Genomic DNA, 14,963 nt, shown 5'->3' on the forward strand with positions numbered 1-14,963 from the left:
TTTTATGAAATACTATGTGATATGAACTCTACTGCAAAAGAAGAGAACAAATTATTTCTACTTATATAGTTCAAGAGGAAGAGAAATAGTGTGACTGGAGCTCCAGGAAATAAAAGATGTTTGAGTAGAGAAACAAGAAAAAATACATCATCCAAGATGAGGTAAACGGCACCAGGAGCCACTGAAAACTACTCAGTGCAATATGCCTAGGAATAAATGGAACAGAGACTGTATACATTTGCATTGTAAATAATTGTGCATCATACTAACTTAAAAATGTATAATTAAAACCTAATAACTAATCTAATGAGAAGCATTCACAAAGCATAATGTAGGCAAACATGTTTAAAAAAATATTTTAATAAGCATATTCAGAATGGCAGACAGGGAATGGGAGAAGGGAATTATTTTACAGTGCAAAATTACTATGCATAAATTTAAAAACATCTAATTCATAATTTTAAATTCCTATTTAAATATTACTTCAAATACATTTTAAAGGTCAAGAGATTTGTACTGAACTGAGTTGCAGATTCTGAACTCTGTTTAAAAACACATCAGGAAACAGAAAACCATTCCAAATGAGAATGATAGTGCTTTGCCAGGTTTGGGGATGGGGTGGCAGTCTAAGTAACTATTAACAAAAGCTTCTTTTCCCAATGCAATTTGTCAAGAGTTCAAAGGTTATGAAATGTACTAAATGTTAAGCAAATTAAATTCATGATATTACTAAACATTTTTAAATAGTGCAATGACTTATCAAGTTCTAGTGGCTGCATTATGAACAAAGTACTATGTAAAATACCTGTATAAACACAAAATACAATTAAATATTTCTTTATGAAAAGCTGAGAATTATGTATCATAGTGGAATGTCTTTAGGCATACTTTAAAAAGACAATAAAGTAAAATTTCCTAACATTTATACATGTGCCGTATTTGCAAACATGCCTGAGAATTTACTTAAAACATTCCTATAATAGTTTGCAAGAATTTTAAAAAAACCTGCAAACAAAAATTCATCTTTTAATAAAAGGTAAAAATGGAAATTCTAATATTGCAAAGTTTGAAAAGTACAGCATCACCATTCTTTTGAAACATTTCTGTAGTTATCTTTGACAAACAGCTAGGATGCTTTGGATTCATTTAATAAAATTTGATTTAAAAAATGGATTGTGATCATCTGGTAAAACTGCTATTCTGGATAAATTAATGTTTTAAGTAAAACAAAACAACAACAAAAATTCACGTTTCTCAACACTTCCACCCAAAACTTTGATTTACTTGGATATGCATATAATGACAGTGAATGTATACTTTATGAAGTCAAGTGTTGTAAAGTGGCTTTTAACACTGTTTGGGAAAAAAAGTTGTTCACATTCGTGAAGGAAGCAGTCTGAACATATGTTAACAATAATACTTCATGGGGGTAAGGTCTAAACAATAATTTCTCAGTGCAAATCTCTCCTAAGTTGAATTAGATAGTTGAGCCATTAAAAGTAAGACCAGAGATTTATTTTCAAAAGGCAGTGGCTCTTGAACTGATGGCTGAAAATAAATCAAAGAAGCATTAGGGTATGCCTGTGTGAGAAAAACAAGAGTTAATAATATTTTATAAAAGTTGGATATAGATTGGTCTATCAGCTAGCTGTATAAAACTACATTTTTTAATAAGAATTTTGCGCTAAAAATAAAGTGGTACTCTTACAAGGCTATGAAGATGGATAATCCTATTCATAATCACACAGAGCAGTGGTTACTATGTATCTTCTTTTCATTTTGGAAAAACACTATCAAATCTGAAAAACTGGATTGTAACAGGAACGTCTGCAAACTTTTCAAACTTCATCTCATGTTCCTCATAAAAATCAGTATCATCTGCCAACAATTACTTCTTGTGTGTGCCAAAATCTAAGTATCACTTGACCTGTTCCCCTCTGTCTAATGCGAAACTGGGAAATTTTATAATGCATACAAAAATAACTCAACCGGATTCTGGTCAGCATGACACATTTAAGTATTTTAAACAGACATTAAACTTCTGCTTCAAAAATAACTCTGAAAATTATAGCAAATGCAAAACAAACTGCAATCTAAGCATCATGCTTCAATTTCAGAATTCTCAAATTATCCATCTTTATGTAGAAATTTGGAAAAAAAATTTCACAATCCTTTATGAACGCTTTTACTACCTGGATAAGAAACATGACTTGGTTACTACACAAACACTTAAAAATTCATTAGAAAAACCTTAGCAAAATAAAATGAAAGCTGACAGACTCAGAATATCAATTCCTCTCATAAAAGTTTACCAACTGTACAAGTTAAGAAAATTATACAAGCTTTTGTATTAAGAAAGGACAGCTCAGTCAAGACATATGTACTGTAAAAATCTTTCAAAGGCTACAAAGAATCTGGAAAAATACAGAATGTATTTCTTAAGCCCAGATAAGAATATGGAAAGACATCATTGATGTCAACAATTTTACATATACAAACCTGACTTGGTTTATTTTTAAACTTCTATATATAAAAAATCATGCTAGCATAACTTTCAGGATTCATAAGGGTTTCCTTAAATAATGATGTTCAATTTGTATGGAGAGAAGAATATCTATAAAGATATTTGAAGCAACTCAGAAAAATTGGTGTTAAGCAGAAATTTGAATTTGGTGTTCTGCACTCCTCTGTATCAAACTAAGCAAAAATTACCTTGTAGTGAAATTTTATGATTAATATATCAAATCAGAATATATATATATTTTAGTTCAAATTTGTTAAACTATTTTTTATATCCTTAAAAGGGTTTTTGACTATTTTAAAGTAAAAAAATTCACAAAAGGCAGGATTATGAAACCTTATTTTCTAAAGTTAGGACTCAATTCAAATTTTCAAGTTTTCACTAACTGCATCAAGGAAATCAACTTTTTAAGGTAACCCATCAACCCTGAAAATTTTAGTCACACCAGAGTTTACTCCAAACAAAGTAAAATAGGTTTAAAATTTAGTCATCTGTGTTTTCAAGTTCTTCAAATTTTCCATGTGACATTGTTTCTTGGAAAAATTCAGAAGAACCCGGACTTTCTTTTCCATTGCTGTTTATCCTTCGCCTTTTGGCAGGTCTCTCATTTTTTTCATCAAAATCATTTTCGTTTCTTGCAGTCATATGGGCAAGTTTGGGGTCAGTGGTAAGGTTATCTGTTTCATAACCATTAGTATCCATATCTGCGTGAAGTGGCTTCTTATTCCCACCTGTTGGTCCATTTATGTGTAGCCCTTCTACTTTTACTTCTTCTTTGTTTAATATTTCACCTGGTCCATTAGATGATACCCCTGAGTTGGAAAGAAAGTAAATAAAATTGCTAATATGAAATTGTTAAATTATAAACTATCACAAAACAGCTACTGTGAAACAGCTTTCATTAAGAAAGTTGTCTCAAATTTGTTCAGACATACATACACACATAAAATCTGATTTCTGGCCCTGTTCCTACTGTGTGACTCTAGGCAGGTTATTTGTGCTTTCTGTCCCTCAATTTCTTTACATATACAATGAGGATCAGAGAGATACACCTCACAGGGCTGCTGTGAAGATTAAATAAGTTAATAAAGAGAAATGAAAGAATTTGGCATAATTTAAAAGCATTTTAGGTATTATGTGACAAAAAATTGGCATAGACAGATACGTATAAATTATTCAGATTTAGTAAAAGAGCTGTAACTCTGTAAAACCATGTAGAACCAAAATCAATGTTAAGTTTCCTACTGCTGTATAAAACCAGGATGCCATGAGTTTCTTATTCTTAATGTAAATCTATGGGTCTTGTGCATTTAAAAGATAACTCTATATTTATCTGAGTAGGCTGAAGTCCTATGTCTTACTATTAAAAAAGTTGATGCTGCAGCATCCAAAAATACACAACAGAACAAAAGTTTAGTGATAGCAAGTAAAATACAGGATATACCACTAGAAAGAACTAAAATGTAATTACCTGGGAAATATTTGGTATACAGCTGAATCTCAAATATTACATTTTGGTCAAAGAAAATATTCTATTTTCCCCAAGTCAAAAATACACTCAAATCATAAATGCAGAGATTATGCAGCATATGAGACTGGAACAATTCTATAGCAGCAAGCCCCCGAAAAGCTTAGGTGAGACAGTGATTAGGCTAAAAACGATTTCAAGGAACTAACTTCTAAAAAACTTCATTGTAAGGGCCAGCATTGTGGTGTAGTAAGTAAAGCCATTGTGGCGTAGTGGGTAAAGCTGCTGCCTACAACACCAGCATTCTATTTGGGCTCCGGTTAGAGTCCTGGCTGCTCTACCTCCAATCCAGCTCCCTGCGGGAGAGCAGCAAAGATGGCCCAAGTCCTTGAGTCCCTACACCCATGTGGGAGACCCGGATCAAGCTCTTGTTTCCTGGCTAGGCAGCCATTTGAGAAGTGAACCAAGAGGTGGAAGATCTCTTTCTCTCATCCTGTCTCTGTAATTGTGCCTTTCAAATAAATAAAATAAATCTTTAAAAAATAAAACCCCACCCCATTATAAATGAAATAAAATTGAGTTAAGAAGTTCTATCCTTTCTTTGGAAAATCTAGAGAACTGACTAATACCTGATGTAAGTGAAAAGTAAGTTCTCATCAAATACTAAAAGAAAAAAATGATTTGGTCCTAAGATGTTAAACAGGAAAAAAGAGACTCACAGTCAGAGTCTCAGCTTCTTACTGTACTTTAAAATGGATGCAGCTGGCATTAGACATCATGTCAATGAATCTTCTTGGATCAGCATACTGTTACTGGACCCTAAGTTTTTTTTTTCCCCCTGGCTTATTCTTAGAAGGGGAAGTAGTGAGGGGACAGAGAGCAGTCTTGACATGAACTAAGTATAGACACTCCAGTAGCAACGTTAAGGATGGGACTAAAGTTCAGAAAAAGGATCAAAGTTTTCACTGTGGGGCCAGCATTATGGGTTAAGCTGCTGCCTGCCACACCAGCATCCCATATGAGCGCAGGTTTGAGTCCTGACTGCTCCACTTCCAATCCAGCTCTCTGCTAATGCTCCTGGGAGCTCCTGGCTTTGGCCTGGCTCAGCTCTTGTAGTTACAGCTATTTGGGGGAATGAACCAGTAGACAGAAGATACCTCTCTTTCAAATAAATAAAAAAAAAGCTCTCATTACATTTCTCTTCCAGTTTCTATTAAGGGAAGGTTAGCTCTCCACTGGCCCTCCCCCATCTCTTATTCACCAGTTTCCTCCTACAGAGTAGTGCCTGGGGGTGGGGCTTATTTTTCTGCTTGGCTACTCTTACTTAGGAAGACCATTCTAAAGCAAAAAATCAGTTATTTTTTGACTGATTCTTGCTTGTAACTGTCAGCACAATGATTTCTGGTTTGTTGTATATTTTAAAAAAACACTATCTGAACCTCAAAACACATTGGTATGTTTTCTTCTCTTTTTTAAGGAGAAAAAAATCAGTGTTTCTGTGAAATATTAATGTCTAACACTTCATATTTTCTCATTCTTCGATGTTATAATGTTATCAAAGAAAAGTACTCAAGACAGTACCCTTGTTATCTACTTCTTTTCATCTATAAACTATTTTCCTGATTGTTAAAAACTTTCAAGGTATTTCATAAATACTTCTGATATGAAATGGCTGCAGTTTTCATATAAGAACTAATGGAAATACTTATATCCAGGTATCATGTCAGCAAGACCAAGACAAAAAACAAAAAACATAAAGACAAAAAAAATGCTCCTGAAAGAAAATCTTTCTGAAAAGAAATGATAGCTATTAACAGTAAGCTTCATTAAAGTTACTTCTTAGTGATGATGGTCAATGAGCAGTCTATCCAATCACTTTGTATTCTGCGGTAGTATTAATGTACAGTGATATTATATATGCTTCATCTGTTACTTGCAATTTTTATTTTCTGCTTTGGAAGCTTAAAAGGAACCCAAACTGAATATTCTTAAGCTACTAAAAGCACAGTGCCTCTTATTATGAAGCAATAGAAACATTTCTTTGGTTGCTTACCATTTTGATTACTACTGCTTGTAGTGCCATCTTCTTTCTCAGATTGGCTGTTACTACTGTTTGAAGCAGTTGGGGGAGGGGATGGTGCTCTGCTAGAAGCAGCACTTTCACTTTCATCCAGAAGACGATCCATGTAATCCCTTAAAATAAAATAAAATAAAAGCCAATTATCTTCTATTAAAAAAGCCTAAAATTTAAATTTCTTGAGGTTAAATTTAGAACTCTTTATTAATAAATATGAGTATATATGACTTTAAATATTTTTACACCCAAAACTTATATTTTAATACTATTTTCCATGAACTTTTTGAAATACCTTCATATTCCAATGCCTCATCTACTGCACCAGCATCTGAACAGTTAAATGGAAAGCACCTTTTGATTACACTTTATAGGGGAAAATGCACAAAGGCTTTAAACTAGCAAATTTTAAAGAATTAAATGAAGTTTAAAACATTTTAAATTGTATGCAAATGCTCAAGTGGCCCAACTAAAACTGGAGGGTCTGTAAGGGAAGAAATAGGGATGATGTCATCAGGAATACAAAAGAATATGCCGACAGGATTTTAAGGATCTTAAAGGCATTACCTGAAAGACAAAGTAGGGCCTATAAAAAAAGGACTAATCACCTCCCAAAACCTTCCTAAATATATTCTGTATTACATTTGAGCTTTAATAAGCTAACTAAATTCCTAGGCATATTTGCTGGCTTTATCCTATCATTATCTCATTAGAGATTAGCTTATTTCTTCCCTAAGTCATTCCTGAACTACATAGTTATAAGTAAGTGACAACTGTCTTGATGTCAGAAGATCTGTGCCAAATGCGTCTCACTGATGTTTACTGTCTTTACCTATAAAATGCAGAGAAATCCCACCTGTCTTATGGTATTAGATATGTGCATGAAGTGCTCCTAAATCACTGAAACAAAGATCAGCAGACTATGACCTGTGGGCTGGCCATCTGTTTTATAAATATTGGACTCAGCCAATGCTGAGTTCAACTGCTTTCATGAAACAACCATTCAGCTGAGTAGTTGTGACAGATCACAAGGCCTTCAGAGCTTACAATATTTACTTTCTACCTCTTTACGGAAAAGTTTGTTGATAACAGCATTAAAAGTATAAATATGCCATCTGCAGTAATTTTAGTCTGTTTTGTGTGCTCTGTGCCACTGGTACTTAAATTGTCCATGACACAGAAGAGAAGTTCAATAAAAACTGTATTTTAAAGTTCCTTCAGAATATGTACAATAGGAATCTTAGAATTCTGCAAGCAGAATAAGAATGGAGTAAGAAGTAAACAGTGAAGGCTCTTAGAACTTTTCTGCAAGTGTGGTAAGCTGAAAACATAACCTTAATTTGTAGTTAAAATCTCAAATTTTATGACCAGTGTCCCATGCATTATGAGAAGTAAAATAAATATAGGGACATGATTCCTGACCAAGAAACTCCTAATGGTCTGAAGTTTCAAACACGTATGCCAGAAATGCATGATAGTGACCTATCAATTTGACACTCTGTTCATTTTCCTCATCAGTAAATGGAGGGAATTAAATTTCATGATCATTAAGAGCTCTTCAGCTCTATCCATTAGAATTGTAGGATAATTACATAACAACTTTGAAAGATACAGAAACAAATGATTATGCTGAAGACCTCAGATACTAAGGTTAATTAAACAGGATACATATGATGAGGAATTGTTGGACAAAAACATGGTACGGTGGGAATGGATAATGGAGAATGTTAAAAGACTGAGCAAAGAAAGCTGGAGTTGATTAGACAGTAAATTACTTAAAATTCTGGAGTATAGCAATGACACTGTGACAGAATCACAGTAATTATTGTCATTATTTCCTAAAGATGAACGCATCCAGAAGGACAAACAAGAGTAAGGAAGACCATCCAGAAAGCTGGGGCAGTATTCAGGAGCTGGAGTTATGCCAAGGTAATTTTATCCCTGCCTCCATTTTGTTTTTTTTTACATTTGTAAGACTGAATATTTTACAGTACAATCTCCATTTTGCATGTGGCTCCCGACTCTCCAGGCAGTGAACAGGGACAATCTGTAGGAGGACCTTTCAAAGGCAGTTTGCAGCCAAGAAAGTGACAAATATGCTCCATTATGATAATAAATGGAATGTAATAATTAAATGGAAAATGAACAACTTTCCTGAAAGTGCTTTGAGCCAAGGATTCTGACCTTAGAAAGATGTAAAAATTCACTCAAATTTTCCTCTAAAAGCTTTAAGTTAATTTTTTATGTAATCACTAAAATGCAAATATTAACAGAAAATAAGAAATAAACCAGAAAAATTTCTCCATGTTTACAGAAAATCATGATTTCTTGCCATGTTGGAAAACAATGCCACCATTTCTTACAGAGGATATAACACAGCTAAAACAAATGAGCTTCAATAAAAAAAATTTTCAATTAAAAAAATCTAAAAAATACTTTATGAAAGACTAAAAGGGGATGTAACTGAAGGCTACAAAACCATGATATTCTTGCCTAAAGGGAAAAACATTTGTTCATGCCATACCATTAAACCAGGGGACCGCTGTTAATTCTTTAAGCCTGAGAACAAAGAAGATATGGATTATGTTTAATTGTGGCTACTCCATCTACAGAATACTTGAGAGGAATCAGAGTTACAGAGTGAAGTATCTTCAAAAAGGTTCCAGAAACTATGGAGAGATTTATTAGAGAAACTAGAAGGTTTGGTGGTACATCCCTACCTAACCTGTTGAGCTTGACATCACAGAGGACCAACTAAGCCAGCCCACAACACTTCCCTTGGTGATGCTTTCTGAAAGAGAAAACTGGATGAAGCATGGGTCTGACCCAGCATGGCAATTCTTATTTTCTTACTGCTGATGACGACAGATTGACTGTAGTTCGTGTGTAAACATTATTTCTGAAATGGGTGAAAAAAATGAAAGATATTACTATTGCTTTTCCCTATAGAATAGCTTGAAAACCGTGACTATTGTAAGATATACTCTGCAACTGGATCACTGTATCAAGTTCTACGTCATTATGCCTGAATACTATCAATGAATAATCCAGAAAAAAATATTTAACTATAAATTTAGTTACATTAAGCAATTAAATAAAATGTGAACTATTACTATATATCAAATTCCACTTTAGCCATCATCAGCTTTGAATAATGGGGAATATGGTACACAGTCTATTGTCCCCTGATTTTAAGGGGCCAATCATGTTCATTTATTCTTTCAAATTATTTTGCTCTGGGTTTTGGAGCATGTGATCCTCCTAGGAAGTAACCAACAGACACCTACCTATAAATTAACATGACCAAGAAACAGTCCAGCCCAGGAGTTTGAAAAGCACATCAAAAATACTTATATAAGCACATCCTTATAATCTGGCTAGCATTAAGAATATCTTTACTGGTACATACTGACCGAACTGAATCACAGCTTTTTGTATTCTGTAAACATCAGAGAATGAGGATAAGACTATACAGTGGTGGTGGTAGAAAGTTTCATTCCAAAATTAGACTGAATGAGATAAAGACAATTTGATGCACAGGAACTAAACTAGGCATATAAAAAACATTTCACACAGAGTAGACATAAAATCCTGTATCTGTCACTGGAGTAGGCTAGAATTATATTACTAGTTATTAAATATTACTCATGCTAGAGAAAAAGATTCAGGAAAGCTAGGAAAAGGGAACTCACAAAAGTTCATGTTCTTTCCTCTATACAAAGCTTGTAACAAAAAGGAAGACATAATCTGACTTGATGTATTATATCCCTATCTTTTTCTCCTTTTATTGTCATCTACATTCAACACTCAAATCTTACTTTGGTTTCTGAGACCAAAACGTACACTGACAAAGAAAAGCATTAATTTTCCTTCCTCATTAAAGAGCCTCTATTAGGCATATCTAATTGTAGAAAAGATAGTCTCTCTTCTTTCTAATTCTCACGTCTTTCAAAATACCTTTGATTTTACTGAATGGAATAGAATTTAACAAAACGTTATTTCACAGGTGTTTGGATCCATTTCTTCACAGGGGTACCCAATGAAAACATGTATTCCAAATCTTGCTTTAATTATACGTTTGTTGTCTCAAATAATATGAACTATGGTTCACAATGTTTTGTTAAGACCTTGAAAAGTCTAACTGCCCTCTGAATATATGTAATACCCAACTTAAACTATGGTATAATCTACCATAAAAATAATATTCTGAAAATCCTAATTCTCAAGAAAATTATAGGAATGCTTAGCAAAAATACATATATAACTCTAAAGAAATTAACTCACGTTACACCAGGATGAAGATTATATTTCTTTTTTCCAAATCGTGTTTGTTGCGCAAAGAAATCGTAACGTTCAGATTTTTTCCACATGTAATAGAATGCTACACATTCACCAACTGACCTTGTTCGGACCTGTAAGAAACAAAATGCATTACTTCGTTAATGGAGTCATTTCATGAAAATCATCTGAAGTTTGAAAGGAAATTTACTCCTTAACTGACATATAATACTGTGTATAAAATACAATACTGCAGCAGCTGTGTTGAAAGCTATCTTCCTAAACTTTCATTAGGAGAAATAATACAATGACAGCAGGTCTTCAGATATTTAGTATTCTGCTTTTCAAAAAGCTACTATCAAAAACAAACAAACAAACAAACAAAAAAAAACAAAACACTACTATCATCCTAATTTACTATAAAAATACTCTTCTTCTTCAAATGCCTGGAAGTGTCATTCAGGTAAGAAGGAGCATCAGGCACAGTTGGCAAATACATTTTTACTCAAAGAGCACCTAGGGAATCTACCTTTAAGGTTCATTTCACAAGATTCAAAAGCAATATAGATTCCGTTAATTTACTTTCTAGGAGGTCTGAGAATATGCCACACTGGTGAGCAGCTATTAAGATAATGGTAATGCTCTGTTTACGAGGTTACTCCTGTGGCTTACTTACCATGCCCTCCTACTTGTGCAACTTGGATGGCTCCCTTCATGTTCAGCATCTATGGGATTAATGTGATGTTGACAAAAAAAATCTCATTTTTGCTAGCTTCAAGAGCTGGTAAGGTTGATATACAAAGTACTAGCAGTTTAGAAGGCAAAAAAAGCTATTTGCCTGTTTTAAATGAAAGATGGTATTGCTTTAAGCCCCAAATTTCTGATCTTGAAATAGGTAGCCTGTGGAACTGGTTTTATCTAAGAGCAATTGAAGCAATTGACGATGACATCCTTCCTTACCTGACATTTATTTTTCTTCCTTCCTCTCTGCTTGCACTTTACAACCTTGGCCCATGTTGCTGTGAGATTGACAGCAATGGGGCTTTTATATATATATATACATATATATAAAAATATTTTATAATCTATATTTATATAATATAATATATACATATAAAACATATTTTATATATATATATAAAAGCCATATATATATATATATCTTCTCAAGCTCTTTTTTGTCTCCTATTAGAATTTTATTTCTAGATAGATTCAAGCCAAGTCAATTGTATCTTACTGAAAGCAAAAATGGAAAGACACTTTGGGACATGCAGAATTAACATTATGAAAAATCTTCCAGAAAATAAGCCATCATAATAGAATTTACGGTTAATATACAAACTTTATACACTGATGTTTTCACTGGGCTATTCTTCTCCTTCTTAAACAATTACTGTTCCTCCGATCCTTCACATACACATGCCAAATGACTTCTACTCTATAATAAAATATCAGCATCCCCTAAATTTATAAAGCAATCAATGTCTTATTTTTAATACTGTTAAATTTTTTTCTTTTCTTCGGCTCACATTTTTTTTTTCTTGGCTTAGTTTCAAGTCAACTAGTAAGTTCTTTTTCTTTCAAAAACAAACAACAACAAAAAAAAATCACACTGATTGATTGCTGTTGCTACCTTCCAGTCCCACCTCCATCCCAGTTATCCAGCATGGTTTGGTTCAATAGTGTTTGAATTCAAACATGAATGCTTAGAAAAATCTTTGTTCCTTTTAATCATGAAACAATAGTGGGGGAAAAAAGAAATAATATGGCTAGGCATCAACATAATAAATTTGTTTTCCTAGAATTCTGATTGTATTTAAGGTTATCAGATAGATACTGCATTAGGAGTATATATTATTGACACCAATGAAACTATTCTCCAAGTTACCCTACATACTAAAGACTCAAAACTTCTCTTAGTTACATCTAATCTCAGCTACAAAAATCCAACAAGATAATAAAGGCTGAACTAATATATATTAATGTTTGACAAAACTAAGAAAAATTGAACTCAGGATTTTTAAGTAACTACTTTATTCAATGAATATAAACTAATGCTAAATACTAGTCAAACAAAGCAATGAGATACTATACAGTCACATCTAGAAGTATTAACAAAAAATGTGGTAAAAGAATATTTAGAGCCTCAAATAACAACCTTACATCCTTTCAACATAGTCCTGGACAAGCTTCCACACAAAACATAAAGGCTATTTTTTTAGGAACTACAGAAAGCCAACCTCCCTGTCTTTGTGTTCAATAAAAAATAACACAATGTTTATAAGTCTAGGAATTAATGAACTATATTTAAGCCTTGAGACTTTACCTGTCCTAGTATCCTAAGGGAAGAGTGAATTTTTCTATATATTTGTATATTTATATGTTATATATGTATTTATAATATATATAATTTACATATATAAATATTTATATATTTTCTATATATTTGTTTAGATTTAAAATCTTATCTGGTTTTAGTTTAAGAATTAAACTCCAAATCAAATCTAAAATAATTATCAAGTTCTCTGGGGGTATATCCTGTGTAACTCACATTACCAATATGGAATGATAAGCATGTTAAATAAAATTGTAAATCTATGACAATAATATACAATACTGCTAACCTACTTAGATACATGCTTCTGGAACAGACAGTGAGAGGGAGAGACAGAGAAAAAGGTCTTCCTTCCGTTGGTTCTCTCCCCAGCCAGCCACAACAGCTAGAGCCGTGCCGATCTGAAGCCAGGAGCCAGGTGCTTTCTCCTGGTCTTCCATGTGGGTGCGGAGGCCCAAGCACTTGGGCCATCCTCTGCTGCCTTCCTGGGCCACAGCAGAGAGCCGGCACAAGAACCGGCGCCCACATGGGATGCCCGTGCCACAGGCAGAGGACTAGCCTACTGCTCCACAGCATCCGCCCCATTATTAAATTCAATCTTGATTAAAACCAGAGTAAATCTAAAGTATCTGATTATAGATCACTCAAGACTTACGTGCTTTTAAAGTTTCAAAGTTAATGTAAAGGCTATCTTTAAAATATCTTGTTGCAGACTATGAAAAACAGCTACTATGAAAAACAGTAACTTCATTGCACATACACATACCTTACACAGAAGTTGATTGAAAGATGTAAATTAATCTAGTTCTTTAACACTTCCAATACTGTGCACTAAAAACAGACACCTGGCAAATTTATATCAGAAAATTCAAGTATGCTTATTATACTAATTTGCTATAAACTAAAATATTATATTACTCAACGTAAAACCTTTAAACCAGAAAACATAGCAAATTAAGATATACAATACAAAGGGACACCAGGCTAAATTTCTTTTTTGTAAGAAAGAAAACATATATTACTTACTTTATTAGCCTGAATCAAATGAAAATCCTTTCCATAGGCCTTCAGCCCTTGTTCAAAATTTCTGCACTCTTCTTCTGTCCATACAGACAATTCCTCTGACAAAATATGGAAGAAAAACTATTAAGCAATATTACTCTAAATATTGCATGTGACAAACAAAACTGCAAATAAAATTGTAACTTTCTGATAAAAATAGGGAAGCATTTTACTCCTTAGCTCTATTACTGATTAAAGAGAAGATAAAGTAAAAAAATTTTTGATTTCATAAAATTTTGAATGATATTTGATCCCTATCTCTCCACTTTACCTTGGGTCTCTCTCTAATTCTTTATGATCCAACTATATTAAAAATCTAATTCCTTAAATGCAGTAAATTTTTTCTTACTTCAAACTTTACCTGATGTCCTCCCTCCCCCATTTTGCCTTTAATTATTCCCTGCCTCCTATACCACATCTGCCAACACTGAGGTAAGTCTTTCTTAATCCAGCCGAAATATTTCATGCTGGAAGTTTTCCCTACAATGTGCATTCTCTTCCCCAAACTAGGTTAAGTTCCACTGCAACAGATTTTAATAGTACTTTCTAATTCTTGGAAGAATTCACCATAACTATTTTTCAGTTTCCCTCCCCATGCTTCTTGGCACCACAAAGGCAAGGATTTTATTATAGTTATGTCCTCAGAACTCAGGCTCTTAAATCTTTGTTGAATAAATAAATATCTTTCACTTGTTAATTATTTAAGAATAGTACTCTTTGTGAAGCAGGGTGGGAATCAGAATTAGAATAAAAAAGGAAAATCAGGATTTTAGTTATGGCTTCATAATTTATGAATTATGTCTGCATGGACCAAGACACTTTAGTTCAAAGTCTCTGATTCACTCATTTCTATTAGATTACTTAGCTCAGAGGGTTGTTATTAAGATCAACTAAGAAAATATTTATAAATATGCTTTAAAATTTTGAGATGTGGTTTTATATTTTTCTTAAATGGTCTTATTTTCTCTTTCTTTTTAAAAAAGATTTATTTGTTTATTTCAAAGTCAGAGTTACAGAGAGACAGAGAGATCTTCAATCCATGGTTCCCTCTCTATATGGCCTCAGTGCCAGGCCAGGCCGAACCCAGGTACCAGGAGCTTCATCCAGGTCACCCACGTGGGTGGCAGAGGCCCAAACACTTAGGCCATCTCCTGCTGCTTTTCTCAGGTGCATTAGCAATGAGCTGGATCACAAGTGGAGCAGCTGGGACAAGAACTAGCACCCA

General features: G+C 33.4%; 1 protein-coding gene across 28 annotated transcripts in view; it reads right to left on the reverse strand.

Annotated features, from left to right (window-relative positions):
• Positions 1 to 342: 342 nt before the first annotated feature.
• Positions 343 to 14,963, reverse strand: part of MIER1 (MIER1 transcriptional regulator) — a 68,229-nt gene continuing 53,608 nt past the window's right edge. For 27 of the 28 annotated variants that reach the window (XM_002715938.5, XM_008265089.4, XM_070078314.1 and 24 more), the window contains 4 exons: positions 13,703 to 13,797; positions 10,348 to 10,475; positions 6,043 to 6,182; positions 343 to 3,333 (listed from right to left, as the gene is read on the reverse strand). In XM_002715938.5, the coding sequence (XP_002715984.2) occupies positions 3,005 to 3,333; positions 6,043 to 6,182; positions 10,348 to 10,475; positions 13,703 to 13,797 (692 nt within the window). In that variant the 3' untranslated portion in view covers positions 343 to 3,004. Of the gene's footprint in view, positions 3,334 to 6,042; positions 6,183 to 8,783; positions 8,963 to 10,347; positions 10,476 to 13,702; positions 13,798 to 14,963 lie in introns of all 28 variants that reach the window. The other variant, XR_011390673.1, reaches the window with a different exon arrangement.

Source organism: Oryctolagus cuniculus, chromosome 7 (assembly GCF_964237555.1).
Source record: "Oryctolagus cuniculus chromosome 7, mOryCun1.1, whole genome shotgun sequence".
NCBI classification, from domain to species: domain Eukaryota; kingdom Metazoa; phylum Chordata; class Mammalia; order Lagomorpha; family Leporidae; genus Oryctolagus; species Oryctolagus cuniculus.